The sequence below is a fragment of the Taudactylus pleione genome, unplaced genomic scaffold (assembly GCF_031769625.1).
Source record: "Taudactylus pleione unplaced genomic scaffold, aTauple2 ptg000114l, whole genome shotgun sequence".
Taxonomy (NCBI): Eukaryota; Metazoa; Chordata; class Amphibia; order Anura; family Myobatrachidae; genus Taudactylus; species Taudactylus pleione.
The window spans coordinates 117,746-135,202 of record NW_028284516.1 but is presented as its reverse complement, the minus strand read 5'-3'; the positions used below and the strand labels follow the sequence as shown (position 1 = coordinate 135,202).

At 48.3% G+C, this 17,457-nt stretch overlaps 1 protein-coding gene across 2 annotated transcripts in view; it reads right to left on the bottom strand.

The window, feature by feature from the left end:
• The window catches only part of INTS8 (integrator complex subunit 8), a 129,348-nt gene that overhangs the window by 41,242 nt on the left and 70,649 nt on the right, over nt 1-17,457 (bottom strand). For both annotated transcript variants that reach the window (XM_088471357.1, XM_088471356.1), the window contains exon 22: nt 7,974-8,092. In XM_088471357.1, coding sequence (XP_088327483.1) covers nt 7,974-8,092 — 119 coding nt within the window. The remainder of the gene's footprint in view (nt 1-7,973; nt 8,093-17,457) is intronic.

The window sequence follows — 17,457 nt, the reverse complement described above, 5'->3', positions numbered from 1 at the left end:
GGTCAGTCCTGGGCCCCACAATTTCTGATGGCAGCCCTTCATGATACAGAAAATGCAGATAATCTAATGGACAATAATCAACACCAACCCGTAAACCAGTCCACTATGATCATTGTGTATGTATAAAAAGTATTATAGAAAATTTGCAATAATGTTATACTATTCTCTTTCACCAAGAGAGCCATTTGCTTTTATTATTCACTAGCCTTGCATTCAATGGGTAAAATTACTGGACTGTATGTGCTCAAATATTAATATTTGTATAAATTGCTTTTAGGTTTCTTAGCTCTCAATGTATTTAAGGCATCATGGTGTGTTCTGAAGTGAGAGGACACAGCTATGGGTGACAGTCACATTGGATCTTCACCTTCCTTCTGCTAATGTAACACACCCAAAGGCATGTATTCAAGAAATTAAGAGTTCTAGTATAACATACCTTTGTTAACTCTTTTTCTTCAAGGTCCATAGGGTCCACAGAAATTACCTTGGGGATGTCCCAAAACAGTTCCTTTAAGGATGTGGACGCTCCTGTGTTTCAGTAGACAGGAGAATATTACGCCCAAAGGAAGCATCCTGAGAGGCAAATGTGTCAAATTTGACAAAAGTGTGGATGGAAGATCACGTGGCTGCCTTGCATAATTGTTCAGCAGAGGCGCCATGACGAAACGCCCACGATGGTCCCACAGATCGAGTAGAATGTGGTGTCACCGTGTTTGGAACAGAGAGATCAGTTTGTGTGTAAAGCTTGAGAAATTGTCATACGAAGTCATCTAGCCAGAGTTTGTTTGTTAGCGTGCTAGCCTCGCTTGTGACAGCCATACAACACAAAAAGAGAATCTGATATCCTAATTCAGTTGATGCCATCCACGTAGATAGGTAAGGCGCGTACAACATCCAGAGAAGCTTCACTTGCCGAGAGGCCTGAAGACTGGAAAACTGGAGCCACAATTTCTTCATTTACATGAAACCCGGACAACCATAGGAAGTTAACCCGTCTTAGTACGAAGAATAGCTCTATCCTGACGAATTATCAAAAACGGAGAGCAAAAAGAAAGGGCCGCCAAATCAGAGACACTACGGGCAGAGGCGATAGCAAGAATAAAAACTCTTTGCTGTCAACCACTTCAAGTTTACTGATTTCAGGGTTCGAATGGGGGAGCCTGTAGAGCTTTGAGAACCAACGTCAAATCCCATGGAGCTACTGGAGGAATAAAGGGAGACTGAACCCTCAGAACACCCTGAAAAAACGTCCTAACATCAGGTAATGGGGCGATCCTTCGCTGAAACCAGAGTGCAGATACATGAACCCTCAGGGTGGCCAGACGAAGAACCCGATCTAACCCAGCCTGAAGAAAAGATAGCACTTGAGAGACCCTAAACACTTTATATTTTCCATGTTCACACCACTGAAAATACGAGTGCCAAATTCTGTAATAAATGTGGGCAGAGGCAGGCTACTGTGCCCAAAGCATTGTCTGAATTACAGAAGTGGAAAAACCTTTGGCCCTCAAAACAGAAGTTTCAAGAGCCACGCCAAACACAGCCGAGGAAGGTCCGGATACAGGCAGGGACCCTGCATTAACAGGTCCGGCCTTAGAGGAAGAGGCCGCAGAGTGCCTATGGAGAGACTCTGGAAGTCGGTGAACCAATGGCGTCTGGGCCAAGCAGGGGCTATCAGTATTACTGTCCTGTCCTCCTGCTTAAATTTCCTGATGACCCTTGGAAGAAGGGAAAACGGAGGAAACCGATACACCAGTCTGAAGTTTCACTTCACTGCTAGTGCGTCCACAAATTTGGCTGCGAGATCCCTGGTTCTGGACTCGTACCTGGGGACCCTGTGGTTGTGGCCTGAGGCCATGAGGTCTACCTCTGGAAGACCTCATCTGTCCACTAGGCTCTGAAATACCTGCGGATGAAGAGCCCACTTTTCGGCATTTATATCCTGCCGACTTAGGAAGTTCACTTCCCAATTGAGGACTCCTGGTATAAATACTGCCGAGATCGCTGAAAGATGACATTCTGCCCAGACCAGAATGTTTACACTTCTGCCATGGGACCCTGACTCCGCGAGCCTCCCTGATGATTGAGGTAGGCTACTGTGGTGGCGTTGTCGGACTGTACCTGGACAGGCCTGCCCTTTAGTACCTCCTGTGCCTGAACTAGCGCTCTAAAGACTGCACGTAGTTCCAGGACGTTTATGGACCGGCGACTTTCCCTGGTCGTCCACTTTCCCTGGAATGTGTGTCGAACCGTCACTGTGCCCCATCCATGGAGGCTGGCATCGGTAGTGAGTAGCACCCAATCTGGAATCCAAAATGGGTGACCCCTGTTGAGACGAAACGTTTGTAAACACCACGGCAGAGACAGTCTCACTTCTGACGAGAGATGGATCGTCTGTGACTTTATTGAGTGGTACTCCCCATTCCAATGTGAGAGGATTAACCGTTGCAATGGTCTTGAGTAGAATTGAGCATATTCCACCATGTCGAAGGTGGACACCATGGATCCCAGCACCTGCATTGCTGAGTGAACAGATACTGAGTAGTTGTGGAGAAACCTGCATATCCGCAACTGAAGGGCCGCAATCTTGTCTTCTGGCAGATATATCTCTGTGCTAGAGAATCTAAGCGTGCCCCTAAATGTACCATCTGTTGTGCACGGAGAAGCGATGACTTCTTCCAATTTATGATCCACCCGTGTCTGTGTAAACAGGCAATCGTCAGTCTGAGATGATGCTGCAACACCTGTGGAGATTGTGCCAATATCAGGAGATCGTCCAGATATGGCAAAAATCCTGACTCCCTGGTGCCTGAGGCATGCCGTCATTACCACCATGATTTTGGTAAACACCCGAGGGGCTGCTGACAACCCAAAGGGCAACGCCTGAAATTGGAAATGTTTCTGCAGCACCACATACCTCAGAAACCATTGATGGGACGGTGTAATTGGTACATGAAGATATGCATCCTGAATATCCAAAGACACCATAAAATCCCTTGGTTCCATTATCAATACAATTGACCGAAGGGTTTCCATACGGAATCTGGTTACTCAGATAAATGTATTGAGACCCTTTAGATTTAGAATAGGCCGGTAAGACCCATTGGGTTTTTGGACCAAAAACAAGTTGGAATAATAACCCTTTCCTAGTTGATTCACTGGAACCCGGATTATTACCCTTGAAACAAGCAGAGAATGAATGGCCTGCTGGAGGGCCAAGGTCTTTGCAGACTCTGCTACAGGAGTTGTGCAAAAAAACCTTTGCGGGGGGAGTTACCCAGAAGGTAAGGGCGTACCCTTGAAAGACCACCTCCCGAACCCAGGCGTCTGTTGTTGTGAGCTTCCAGGTGTCCGAAAACTGAAGAAGTCGGCCTCCTACCCTTGGATCCCCCAGGGGGAGGACCCTGCCCCATCAGGCGGTGGGTTTATCCTTGGACTTAGAAGCCGGACGTCTGTTTGCCCAGGGTTTCTTAGATTGCGGTTTCCCGTGAGAACCGGTTCTAAAAGAAGACTGACCCTTTGCTTTTCCTTGTGGCCGAAAGGCTCATAAGGACAACTGCCTAGCTCTAGGAGTCGATGCTGAGGGTAGACCAGCCGTTCTAGAAGCTGCCACCATAGCAACAATCTTATCCAGTTCAGTACCAAACAGAATGCCTCCCGTAAACAGAAGGGATTCCAGGGCTTTTTTGGTTCCTGCATCTGCTTTCCAGTCCCTTAACCAAAGGGTTCTGTGAGCCACGATCGAGACAGCTGATGCCTTAGAGGATAGTATACCCGGCATCCAACGCTGCCTCTCCCAAATAGGAAGCTGCCTCCTTAACATAGGAGATAATCGTCAGCTGTTCTCTGGAAGCTTCAGGAAGAATCTCTTCCAGTGCCTTCATCCATTCTTCACTGGCTTTAGGCACCCAGACTGTAGCCATGGCTGGGCGAGTAACAGCTTCTGATAGTGAAAAGGCCGCCTTGAGACAGGCTTCAAGCTTCCTATCTGTGGAACCCCTAAGAGAGGATGCAGCGGGTATGGGTAATGTTGTGCTCCTGACCAGATGTGCCACATGCGCATCTACTGAAGGCGGAACTTCCCATTTGGCGCATATGTCCAGTGAGAGGGGGTATAAGGCCACAACCTTCTTTGTAATATGGAATCGCCTTCCGAGAGCTGCTCAAATTTGGGACGTTCAGCTTTCACAACTTTCTGACCCTTAAATACTGGAGCCTTTGTTTGCACTGGCTCCTCATTATCTATGTTTAGCACAGCTTTGACTGCCCTAATCAAGGAGGGGACGTCCGCTGTTGGAAAATGGTCCTCCTCTCCTGAAAGAGATTCCTGAGAGGAGCCCAGTATATCCCACACTCATCAGAAGATGAACCAGAGTCAGCAGGCTGGACAGAATGATAGGATGAGACCGACCGCCTTCTGGTTTTAAAATGTACCGGTCTAGCTGCTTGCAGTGGTTGCTGAAAGGCAGCAGAAGACGAAGCCATACTTTGACCTGAGTGGGCATAAATGTCCATCCAGGATGGATGCATAGGGGACATAAACATAGTAGGTTGTAGCTGCTGAGGGAACCCCATAGCCGTAGCCAGCCTAGGGGCCGCCAACTGGTCTACAACCTGCTCCATGATCTGCGAAAAGGAAGCCCAAGGGCGTTCCTGCCCAGGGGCTGGTAGGTTTGACTGATGTGGCAACTCCAAACAGTGACTACATAATCCATCTTGTATGAAATCCTGTGGGGATAACCCCGCTTTACAGATCAAACATGACACCAGCATAGGGGCTTCAACCACCTGTTTCTCAGTTTATTTGGACATAACAATATCGCTAATGCCATGCAAAGTACTTATACAATGTGACAATTTTTCACACCCAAAATAACACACACCTGTAGCAGATGGCTTATGAGGAGAAACAGCGATATATAACTGACAGTTACTCAGGAACAAAAAGGCAGTATAACAGCAGATTTCACAAGTCACTTGCAATGCAGATGATATACTCAGGCCAAGTAGGATATTGAGCTCTGTATAGCCTGATCACCTAGGGAGAGGCATACAGGAAGACAAACCCAACCTCCTGACAACACAGCCACCAAGAGCACCTGAGAGTGGTCTCTGGCCGACTCATATACAGGGAGGCTGAGCGGAGCAACCTGGCTCCTCACTACAGCGTCCTCCGGCGGGTCTCCACCGCCGAAGGCACGGACTACCACGTGGTTCCCAGCTACCGAAACTTCATGCAGGACCCACCCAGAAGGGCCCAAATGACCGGGTTGAGACGACTGTCACCAATTCAAATTCGCCAAAGTGTAGGCCCGACAGATGACTGCCTTAATCCAACGGGTTATTGTCTGTTTAGAAGCAGGCCAACTCCATTTGTGGATAATATAGAGCACAAACAAAGGGTCTGTGCACTGGAAATATTTGGTCCTAACGTAAATACGTAAAGCCCGCACCACGTCCAAAGACCTAAAGGACGACTGACTATCACGTTAACCCTTTACAGGAAGAGAAGGGGCCACCACTTTTGGAAAAAATAAAAGTCTGAACGGTCCACAGGACTGCTCTGTTAGGATGAAAATTAGGAAAGATGACATGAGAGACAAGGCACTCAGTTCCGAAACCCTTTGAGCGCCAGGAAAAACACAATTTTCACATAAGCCATTTCAGGCCCACAGATTATAAAGACTGAAAAGGATGATGCTGAAGGGCCCGTATAATCAGAACCAGGCCCCAAGGGGCAACCGGGGGAACAGAGGAGGGTTGAATCTGGAGCACCCTCCGGAGGAAGATCTGCACTGCAGGACCACAACCTTTTTTTGGAAAGCCAGCGATGGCAGACACCTGTACCTTAAGTGAAGGGCCCATGTCCAACCCCATATGCAGGATGGACAAAATCCTGAAATGGTGAAAACTGCAGAACCCAGCTTCCGGAGATCACATCAGGAGAAGTAGGCAATCCACTCCTGAAGATATCCCCTAGCAGAAACAGGTTTCCCGGCATAGAGCATTGTATGCACAACTGCATCAAAGAAAATCCTGGCCTTCAGGAGGGCAGTGTCAACAGCCACTCCGTCAAAGCCAGATGAAGATGATCCTGGTGCAAGAACAGACTCGGAGAGAAGGTCCAGCCTGAGAGGAAGACAAGGGAGCTACAGACATCTGCCTGATATCCAAGTACCACGCTTTGCGCGGCCAATCTGGATAAACCAGGATGGCCTTCCCTCCTTCTTGCTTCAGCTTGCGGGGGACGCGAGGTAGCAGGGACAACCAGAAGCAAGATATATAGCAGAGGAAATGTCCAGTGGATGGACAACTCATCCACTTGAAGAGCTCCCAGATCTTGTTGCCTGGAGCAGTATCAGGTCAGCGGGAGTTAAGAGGGGCACCAGTGATCCACGATTTGTTGGTAGACCTCAGGATAAAAAGACTATGCTCATTGGTGGACATCTTGACTGCTGAGTTAGTCTGCCTCCAAGTTTTCAACTCCCGAGATGTAGATTGCAGACAGAGCTGGGAGAGACAGAAGGAGGCTGGCTGGAGCTGGAGAGACAGAATGGGCGTGGTTGGAGAGACACAACAAGGCTGGTTAGAAAGACTGGGGGCTGGAAAGGCAGACAGGGATTTTAGAGCAACACTGGGGAGCTGGAAAGACACTGGAGGGGTGGAGAGACAGTAGGAGCTGGCTGGAGTAGGAGAGACACTGCGGATCTGGAGAGGCAGAAGGGGGTTTGCTGGAGCTGGAGAAACACTATGGTGCTGGCTGGAGCAATACTGGGGGGCTGGAGAGACAGAAGGGGCTGTCAGAGCTACAGAAACACTGCAAGGTTGGAGAGACAGAAGGGAGCTAGCTGGAGAGACACTAGGGGGCTGGAAAAACACAAGGGAGCTGGAAAGATAAATGGCTGGGCAGAGCAGGAGAGATACTGGGGGCTTGAGGAACAGAATTGGGCGAGCAGTATCAGGAGAGACACTGGGGGGCTGGAGAGACAGAGTGTGTCTGGCAGGAGCTGGAGAACACTGGGGGGGGGGGGGGGGAGGACTGGAATGACACTGTCCCACCATGAATAAGAGATTATTACAAGTTTCCCATCATCGATAATTAATGGGAATACTTTTTATTTGGCACATTATGCAGATATGCCATCCCTTCTTTGTAGTCCTGCTCTCTTAGGGATGCCATCTACAGTAGTGGGCATCTAAACTTTATGTCCTAACCTTTAGTGAGGAGTACAAGTTTAATATATAAATAAAACTAACAAACAAACCACCACTTAGTGCACTTTTTCTTCATGTTGCGGTGCAGTTCAATGCTTATGTGTACAATAAACTACACGAGGCTAGGCCATGCTATGTCACAGGGATCTAAGGATTGATTTACATTGGTGTTTATTTTGCATATATGGTGTGGGTAAGCCTGAGCTGCGGTTATTGCAACTTACAGCAGCTATGATGGTAAAGATTATTAATGTCCTCAATGAATGCATACTGGTTTTCTTGAATAATCCGAGGGTATTTATTAAAGTCAGGACACATATATATCGCTTTTTCTGCTTAAAAGCTTCCTATGCCTTCCCTACATGCCAGGTTTAGAGACTTAGTATATTCTGCTCTACCAGATAATGTCTGTTTTCACCTACCATAGCCAGCTGAGAAAAGTACAGAAACACATCAAATGAGATGTCCAAACAGTTACCAAGACCGGTCAAGTCGGGAAGTGTGTTAATATAAATATTAAGACATACATTATAGTCTATGCAGGGTCTAAAAATAGATGGGTCACCAAAAAAATGAAATACCCTGTTCTATATGGTTGCGAGGTGCTACGTTATTGTAATTTTATGGATATCGGCTTGCAGTATTTACTACTCATTTGGAAATATCATTAAAGTTTCTCTAGAATATTTTAGCCTCAATGTATACAATTGACATACGTAACCTACTATTGTGATTAATAAGCTAAATGCATCACTCACCAAAATATAGGTCTGCCTGGATGATGAGCCACGAATGGTTGTTGGAATTGATTTTTAATGTGTAATTCACCAACTCTTTTACAGTGACAGCAACAGCATCAAAGTCCACAGACTGAAGCCTGGAGAGAGGGAAACAAGGGAATAAAAATGGGTTTGATATGACAGGGTTGGCCTTGTGCATGCCATAGTGAGAGTAGTGTGGCATCAAAGTAGGCTTCTGCTAAAATGGGATGCAATGGAGATGCTGGGAAATTCTGTAGAAAGCTGTACAGAAGATTTAGTGTAGGGTTATATCAGAAAGGATGCTGTAAGGGAAGGTACAATGAGGTTAGTGTGGGCATCTGTAGGTATGAAATGGAGTGAAAATACTCGGGACTCTTGGAAATTTCACAGTGGATCTAGTGTAAGGTTAATATCACCGTATTAAGGGAAGGCACAGTATTGTCAGTGTAGGGCTGTGTGAAAATGGTATGTAGGGATGATCTGAGAGACTCTAAGGAAAGGTGCGGTTGGGTACTATAGGATCCTCTGGGAACTGGATGCAGTGAGGACCTACAGACTTCTGTAAGGTACTGTACGGAATGGGATTGTATTGCCGGTGGCTGTACATAACTACATCCCGTACTGTACAGTGGGTATAGTGTAGTTATGTAAATATGGGCTGTAGTACTGGTATGAGGAGGTACAATGGATCTAGTGCAGTGGTTCACAAAATTGTGCACCGTGGAACCCTGGGGTGCCTCGGGACACTTGCAGGGGTGATTCAGGATGGTGGTCCAGCACCAAATAAAATGATTTATGGTCAATGCAATATAAAAATGTGGACAAACAGAAGTTCAATCCTGTCCACCACCACGTAACTGAACCTAAGGAGGCAAGCACAATGTACTTCACTTTCTGAATTTTTCAATAAAATGTTTGGCCTAGGGGTGCCGTGAAAACAATGCTGATACTCTAGGGCGCCGTGATTCAAAAAAGTTTGGGAACCACTGATCTAGTCTATGGTTACATGATGATGGGGATGTAATGAAGACACTGGGGAATGCTATAAGGAAAGGTACAGTGGGATTTATAAAGGGCTATGTGAGGATGGGAGGCAGCACGGACAGTGCTGGGTTCTGTAAGATATGGTGCAGTGGGGACAGTGCTGGGTTATGCAGAGATAAGTTATAGTGAGGATAGTGCTGGAGTCTAGAAGGGAAGGTGCAAGTTCTGCATAGTTTGCATACAAGGAAATTCTTCAGGGAACTTCGCAATGGAGGTAACGTAGCGATAAGAGAATACAGGCCAAAAACATGTCATGGTACAGTATGTTAAATGGTTTCCAGGAGTGTATGTGTTCCAGAATTTAGACTAAGTTCACATGGACAGGGACTAATGTGAATGAATGAACATCCCCCTGTAGAGCGCTGTGTAATATGTTGACATTGTATAAAGGATAAAAAATCTGTATAAAAGGATAATAAATAAATGGAATGCAGTTTGGATACTTTAAGGAATTCTACAAGGAAAAGTACAATGCAAATGTCTGTGAGGCTCAGGTATAATGGGGGAAATACTGTAAGAAGATAACCCCAAACACATGGGCTAACTACCACAATAGATGGAAAGGAAAAGCAAAAAACAAGACAACCGTGGTTTAGCAATGTGTAAAGAAATGTTGAGTAGAAGAATAAAATATGAGATATGGTAAGAACTTACCTTTGTTATCTCTATTTCTACGAAGTCCATAGGGTTCCACAGGATACCTTGGGGTATAGGTGTGACGTCAGTCATCGGGCACCATAGAGTTAAGCTTTCAGCCTCCGAGGATGCACTAGGGTCCCCCTCCTATACCCCGCCCCCGAGCCAAGGCACCTCAGTTAGTTACCAAGCCATAGGCCGGAGGAGGAGAAGGAAGAGAGAGAAAAAAGATCTGGACACACACAAGAATCACATTCTCACCAGAGGGAGACGGAAAAACCGGTGACCAGAGCAAAGCCCATCTGCAGCACAGGTGCGACAGGGCGGGTGTCCTGTGGAACCCTATGGACTTCGTAGAAATAGAGATAACAAAGGTAAGTTCTTACCATATCTCATATTTTCTACTTCAGGGTCCATAGGGTATCCACAGGATACCTTGGGGATGTCCCAAAGCAGTATCCTTTAAGGGTGGGGACGCTCCTGTGCTGAAAGGAGAATCCGCCGCCCGAAGGAAGCATCCTGAGAGGCGAAGGTGTCAAACCTGTAATACCTCACGAAGGTATGGACAGAGGACCACGTAGCAGCCTTGCAGATCTGGACTGCAGAGGCACCACGTCGAGCTGCCCACGAAGGACCCACAGACCTAGTGGAATGAGCCTTCACAGAAGGAGGAACCGGCAGGCCTTCATGAAGATAAGCTTCAGAAATAGCCATACGGATCCAAGCTGCCAAAGTTTGCTTTGAAGCAGGCCAACCCTTTTTACGGAAGCCATAGAGGACAAACAAGGCGTCTGACTTCCTGAAGGAAGAAGTGCGGTCAACATAAGTCCTTAAGGCCCGCACAACATCCAAAGTGGCCTCACCCACTGAAAGACCAGGTGAGTTAAAGGCCGGAACAACTATTTCCTCGTTAACATGAAACTGGGAAACAACTTTGGGAAGAAATTCAGGTCGAGTGCGGAGCACTGCCCTGTTCCCATGAAAAATCAAGAAAGGGGGTCTACAAGAGAGAGCCCCTAAATCAGAAACACGTCTGGCCGAAGCTATGGCCAGAAGGAAAACAGTCTTAGCTGTTAGCCATTTAAGATACACTGAGCCCAGTGGTTCAAACGGCGGTCCCTGGAGACCCCTCAGGACCACAGCCAAATCCCAAGGCGCCACAGGTGGAACAAAGGGCGGCTGAATGCGGAGAACACCTTGCATAAAGGTGCGCACATCCGGGATTGTAGCAATCCTACGGTGAAACCAGACAGACAGGGCCGAAACCTGTACCTTCAAAGAAGCAAGGCGAAGCCCATGATCTAGTCCCGCTTGTAGGAAGGCGAGTATCCGAGACAGACGAAATTCCCGCGGTGCATAACCTCTCGGTCGACACCACTGGAAGAACGTATGCCACACGCGATGGTATAGCCTCGCAGAAGACGGCTTCCGAGCTTGTAACATGGTACGCACCACAGAGCTGGAAAACCCCCTGGACCTCAGCATGGCTGTCTCAACAGCCACGCCGTCAAAGACAGCCGAGTCAGGTCCGGGTGAAGACAGGGACCCTGCGACAGAAGGTCCGGTCGTAGCGGCAACCGCAGAGGACTGTCCACGGACAGACCTTGAAGGTCTGAGAACCAGCGCCGTCTGGGCCACGCGGGAGCTATCAACAGGAGCGTCCCTCCTTCCTGTTTGAATTTCCGGATCACCCGTGGAAGAAGGGAAATCGGAGGAAACAGGTATGCGAACCGGAACATCCACCGGACGGACAGAGCATCCACCAGAGACGCCCCTTCGTCTCTTGTGCGAGACCCGTACACCGGCAATTTGTTATTGTGCCGGGACGCCATGAGGTCGATCTCTGGAAGACCCCATCTGTCCACCAGCAGTTGAAAAACATCCGGGTGCAGGGACCATTCCCCCGGATGAATGTCCTGGCGACTTAGATAGTCCGCCTCCCAATTTAGCACTCCCGGGATGAAGACCGCCGATATGGCCGGAAGATTGCGCTCCGCCCATACCAGGATCCGAGAGACCTCCACGAGAGCCGCCCAACTTCGGGTTCCTCCTTGCCTGTTTATGTAGGCCACGGTGGTAGCATTGTCCGACTGGACCTGTACCGGACGACCCTGGAGAACCCGATGTGCCTGCCGGAGAGCATTGAAGACCGCACGGAGTTCCAAGATATTGATTGGAAGCTCCGCTTCTGTTGGGGTCCACCTGCCCTGGAATAAGTGTGGACCCAAAACTGCTCCCCAGCCCCGAAGACTGGCGTCCGTTGTCAACAGGACCCAATTTGGAACTCAGAACGGACGTCCCTTGCTGAGATGGGTCGTCTGTAACCACCAGGCAAGGGACAGGCGAACCTCCGGGGTGAGCACAATCGTCTGGGACTTCAGAGACTGAGGCAGCCCGTTCCACTTGGACAGGATCAGGTGCTGCAGAGGTCTGGAGTGAAACTGGGCATATTCCACCATGTCGAACACCGACACCATGGAGCCCAGTAACCTCATCGCCGAGTGTAGAGACACCCGGCGGCTGTGCAGACAACTGCGCACCCTCGACTGTAAAGCAGAGATACTTTCCCCCGTCACGAAGATCCTTTGCTGTCCTGAGTCCAATAAGGCTCCGAGGTGCAGAATCCGCCGAGACGGGATTAGAGTGGACTTTTGCCAGTTGATTAACCAGCCGTGCCGTTGCAGTAGTGCAATGGTCAGGTCCAAGTGGCGTAGAAGGAGCTCGGGAGATCCTGCCGCTCTGCTGCGGTCCGCTGTCCCAGGGGAGTAGTGGAAGCGCAGGTTCTTACCTGGCTCCACGCTGCAGCCAGTCCCCAGGGAGCCCCCTGCCTGGGGACTCTGGTCCATGTAACAGCGGGGACCCACCGCGGGACCCCGCTGCTTACCTTGCTGTCCCCCTTGAATCCGGCCATGGTCCGGAACATCTGGGGTCACCGCTAGCTGTGACCCCAGATGCTCACCAGCATCCCCGGATCGGTATCGGCGTTCTGGTACCGGCGGGGGTGTAGGGAAGACAGCATGGACGTCAGGACTGACTGTCCATGCTGTACATCCAGATGTGCAGCCACAGCTGCATGAAGAAAAGCTTCAGGGGCTCTTCTAGCCCCCACTCCAACAGGTGCACCCGACTCCGGCCGGGCACCAAACGAAACTGAGGTGCCTTGGCTCGGGGGCGGGGTATAGGAGGGGGACACTAGTGCATCCTGGGAGGCTGAAAGCTTAACTCTATGGTGCCCGATGACTGACGTCACACCTATACCCCAAGGTATCCTGTGGATACCCTATGGACCCTGAAGTAGAAATAATAAAAAAAAAAGTGGTGCAAAATATGATGTGTAAAACTTGCACCAAATCATGTGTATTAATATATAAAACCAAACCTGAAACTCTGGGAAATTATACCTTCTGAAAGGATTAGGGATATCAACATACATTCACAACAGAAAATGTCAGCGTAAAACCAGAATAACAGGATTTACTCAAAGAATTACTGGCGTAGATAAAGAGCCTGGCAAAGTAATAAGGGGTTTCTGTGGCAATGATGATTCTACTGGGTGTGAACATGTTTAGTCTTTCCTGTCAATATCTGCCAGCTGTACTAAGGAGGATCTCTTCCTAGGTACTGGACACACTCCAGAGGTGAGATCTAGTGCTGGACTGTGATAAGCCTAGATAGACTAGCTGGGGGACACATGGTGAAATCACCTGTAGTTTAGGAGTTTCATCTACATGGACTGTGAGAGCTCTGGCAGGGGATCCTTGAATTGCTGCCAGGGCAGGGAAAACTAACAACATCCAGGTGAATTATCCTAGATTATGTGCAAATTAGCTGATCCTGGGAGGGAAGGAGGAGTGCAGACAATGGCTAACACCCTTAATGCTCTGTTAAACTTGCAATTTAAGGCTATAAGCTTGTGAGTGATCACATTCTTCTTTAGTGCATATCCAATTTTTCAATACTTTTCAGAAGTCACCACAAAGGCATTAATGAAAACGAAAAACAAAGGAAGTACATAACACACAAAAAGGTGAAGAGACCGTCCAATTTTTTGCACAAGAGTACAAACTAAGGGATGCAAGTCACCTAAGGTATTCAGCATAAAATCAATTCACTGAGTCCATCTGGGGGACACTGCAGACTGTAGGCTAAATCGTTAACCTACTGTAGTGGTCACTCCCCTCCCTCGTCCCAAATTCTTCAGGAACCCAGATATTTAACCAACAGAGCTGAAAGGAGAACCTGTATATATGGTGCAACAGGCACAATCAACACAATAGGGTAAGACACTAGGGCAGTGGTTCCCAAAGTGTGCGCTGCGGCTCCCAGGGGTGCCACGGCTGGATGATCCGACAGCAAGTCAGCTTGTCGGGCAGCACGCGGCTGTTCACACAGAAAAGCCGGCCCCATGCTGTGCTGCTGACAGTGACAGACTGTGTGAGCCGTATGGCCCCGCCCCCTCTCCACTTCCTGGCTTTTCTCCTCCAACACAAGTCAGGGTCAATCCTATGAGGTGCGATGATCTCGCGTGTGCACTTTACGGCAGCCTGGATTCGCCTAATATTGCTCGCAGCCCCACCGCTATTTTTTTTTTTTTAATTGCCAAATATAAAATACATGAAGGTCAATTGTTAGATGCTATTATAGCTGTTGCTATGTATATTTAGCACTGTTGTGTGGTGGAGTGGTGTATTGAGGACAATGGTAAAGTTGTTATTACATGATTTTAGATATTTTAAATAATGATAAAGTGCATAAGATGTACACACTATCTTAATTTAAAATATATTTAATCATGTAATATTATTGTCATGGTCCTCAATTAAAGGTGAGCAGGTTCGGATTTCTGAAATCCGAGCCCCCCCGATCCGAGGCTGATCCGAGTCAGGCTCGACTTTTCCCGCCTGACTCGGATCTGAAATCGAGGCAAAACGTCATCAGCCCGCCTTCCGGGTCTCGTGGGTTTTGGATCCTGTAAAAGGTACCCGCGTCGGCGCCATTTTCTCACTCGGCTGTGGACAGTGAAGAGGGAGGGTGGGAGTTAGGGCTGGCTGGGCTGTGTAGTGTAGTGTAGTGCTGTGCTGCTGTCCATAGGGGCTGTGTCCACTCCAAAGTCCTGTGCAGTGTCCCAGTCCTAAAGGGGTGCTGTAGTGTTGTCCAGGGGGTGCTCTGTCCATCAGGGGTGCTCCCCCCAAGTGCAAAAAAAAATAATTTTTTTTCTGTGTTTGTGAATTGTGTGCGCAGTAGCCGCACGTGCATCAACAAAGTAGTGCCAAGCGTGCGCCTGTGTCATAAGTAAAGGGCCGGCTGGCTTGACCGTTAAAGGATGCTGTAACCCCCATAGTGCACTCCAAACAAAATAAAAAATATTTTCTGTGTTTGTGCATTGTGTGCACTGTGGCTGCACGTGCATCAACAAAGGAGCAGCGCCAAGTGTGTGCCTGTGTCCCATAAGTAAAGAGCCGGCTGACATTTCCTAAAGGGTGGTGTAACCCACAAAGTGCACTAGTCTCCAGCAAAAATAAAAAAATATTTTCTGTGTTTGTGTGCGCCTTAGCCGCACGTATATATCAAATCAATAGAACATAAATGGAGGACCAAACTTTCTCCGATAAAAATAAAATAGGGAAAGATCAAGAACCACTTCCTTCTAGTGCTGAAGCTGCTGCCACTAGTCATGACATAGACGATAACATGCCATCAACGTCGTCTGCCAATGCCGATGCCCAATGTCATAGTAGAGGGCACATACAATCCCAAATGACAAAGTTCAGGAAAATTACCTTAAAAAAAAAAACATTTAAATCATCTGAGAAACGTAAACTTGCCAATATGCCATTTATGACACGGAGTAGCAAGGAACGGCTAAGGTCTTTCCCTATGTTCATGACTAGTGGTTCAACTTCACATGACGATGGAAGCCCTCCTCCCGCTAAAAAAAATCAAACGAGTTAAGCTGGCAAAAGCACAGCGAAGAACAGTGCGTTCTAAGAAGATATCACAAATCCCCAAGGAGAGTCCAAGTGTGGTGGCGGTTGCGATGCCTGACCTTCCCAGCACTGGACGGGAAGAGGTGGCTCTTTCCACCATTTGCACGCCCCCTGCAAGTGCTGAAAGGAGCACCCACAGTCCACTTGCTGATATGCAAATTGAAGATGTCACTGTTGAAGTACAACAGGATGAGGATACTGGTGTAGCTGGCGCTGAGGAGGAAGTTGGCGAGGAGGATTCTGATGGTGATGTGGTTTGTTTAAATCAGGCTCCGGGGGAGACAGTTGTTGTCCGTGGGATGAAAAAGCCCATCACGGTCATGCCTGGGCAGAAGACCAAACATTCCACCTCTTTGGTCTGGCAATATTTCTATCCAAATCCGGACAACAACTGTCTTGCCATATGTAAAGGTGAAATAAGTAGGGGTAGGGACGTTAACCACCTAGGAACATCCTCCCTTATACGGCACCTGCAGCGCGTTCATAAAAAGTTACTGTCAAGTTCAGAAACTTTGGCTGACCGTAAGCAGTCCAGGGACATCTAAATCCCGTTGTCCTGTTGTATCCAAGCGCCTGCAAACCACACCGTCAATTTCCTCCTTAGTCAGGATCGGAAGTAGTCCTGCAGGCCATGTCTCTGGCATGACTGACTCTCCTATCCGGGATTCCACCGAAGGATCCTGCATTGCTGCGCCTACTGCTGCCGCTGCTGCTGTTGCTGCTGCTGGGAGTCGTTCATCATCCCAGAGAGGAAGTGGGAACACCACTACTTTTACTAAACAATTGACCCTCCAACAGTCCTTAGCGAGGAGGATGAAGTAGGACAGCAGTTATCCTGAAGCAAAACGTATAACTGAGGCCTTGACTGCTATGTTGGTGTTAGACGTGCATCCGGTATCCGCCATTAGTGCAGTGGGATTTAGACAATTGATGGAGGTAGTGTGTCCCTGGTTCCAAATCCCATCTAGATTCTACTTCACTAGGCAGGCGATACCGAGACTGACAGAAACGTCAGAAAAAGTGTCCTCAGTGTCCTGAAAAATGCGGTTGTACCCAATGTCCACTTAACCACGGACATGTGGACAAGTGGAACAGGGCAGACTAAGGACTATATGACTGTGACAGCCCACTGGGTAGATGTATCACCTTACGCAGCAACAGCAGCTTCACCAGTAGCAGCATCTCAGAAACGCCAGCTCGTTCCAAGGCAGGCTATGCTGTGTATCACCGGTTTCAGTAAGAGGCATACCGCCGACAACCTCTTAGAGAAACTGAGGGAAATTATCGCCCAGTGGCTTACCCCACTTAGACTCTCCTGGGGATTTGTGATATCTGACAACGTCACCAATATTGTGCGGGTATTACATCTGGGCAAATTCCAGCACGTCCCATGTTTTGCTCACACAATAAACTTGGTGGTGCAGAATTTTCTGAAAATGACAGGGGCGTGCAGGAGACGCTTTGGGTGGCCCGAAAAATTTCTGGCCACTTTCACCATTCAGCGACTGCGTGCCGAAGACTCGAGCGCCAGCAAACACTCTTGAACCTGCCCCGCCATCACCTGAAGCAAGAGGTTGTGATGCGGTGGAACTCAACCCTCTATATGCTTCAGAGGATGGAGGAGCAGCAAAAGGCCATTCAAGCCTATACATCCACCTATGACATAGGCAAAGGAGGGGGTATGCACCTGACTCAAGCACAGTGGAGAATGATTTCCGTGTTGTGCAAGGTTATCCAGCCCTTCGAACTTGCCACACGTGAAGTCAGTTCAGACACTGCCAGCTTGAGTCAGGTCATTCCCCTCATCAGGCTTT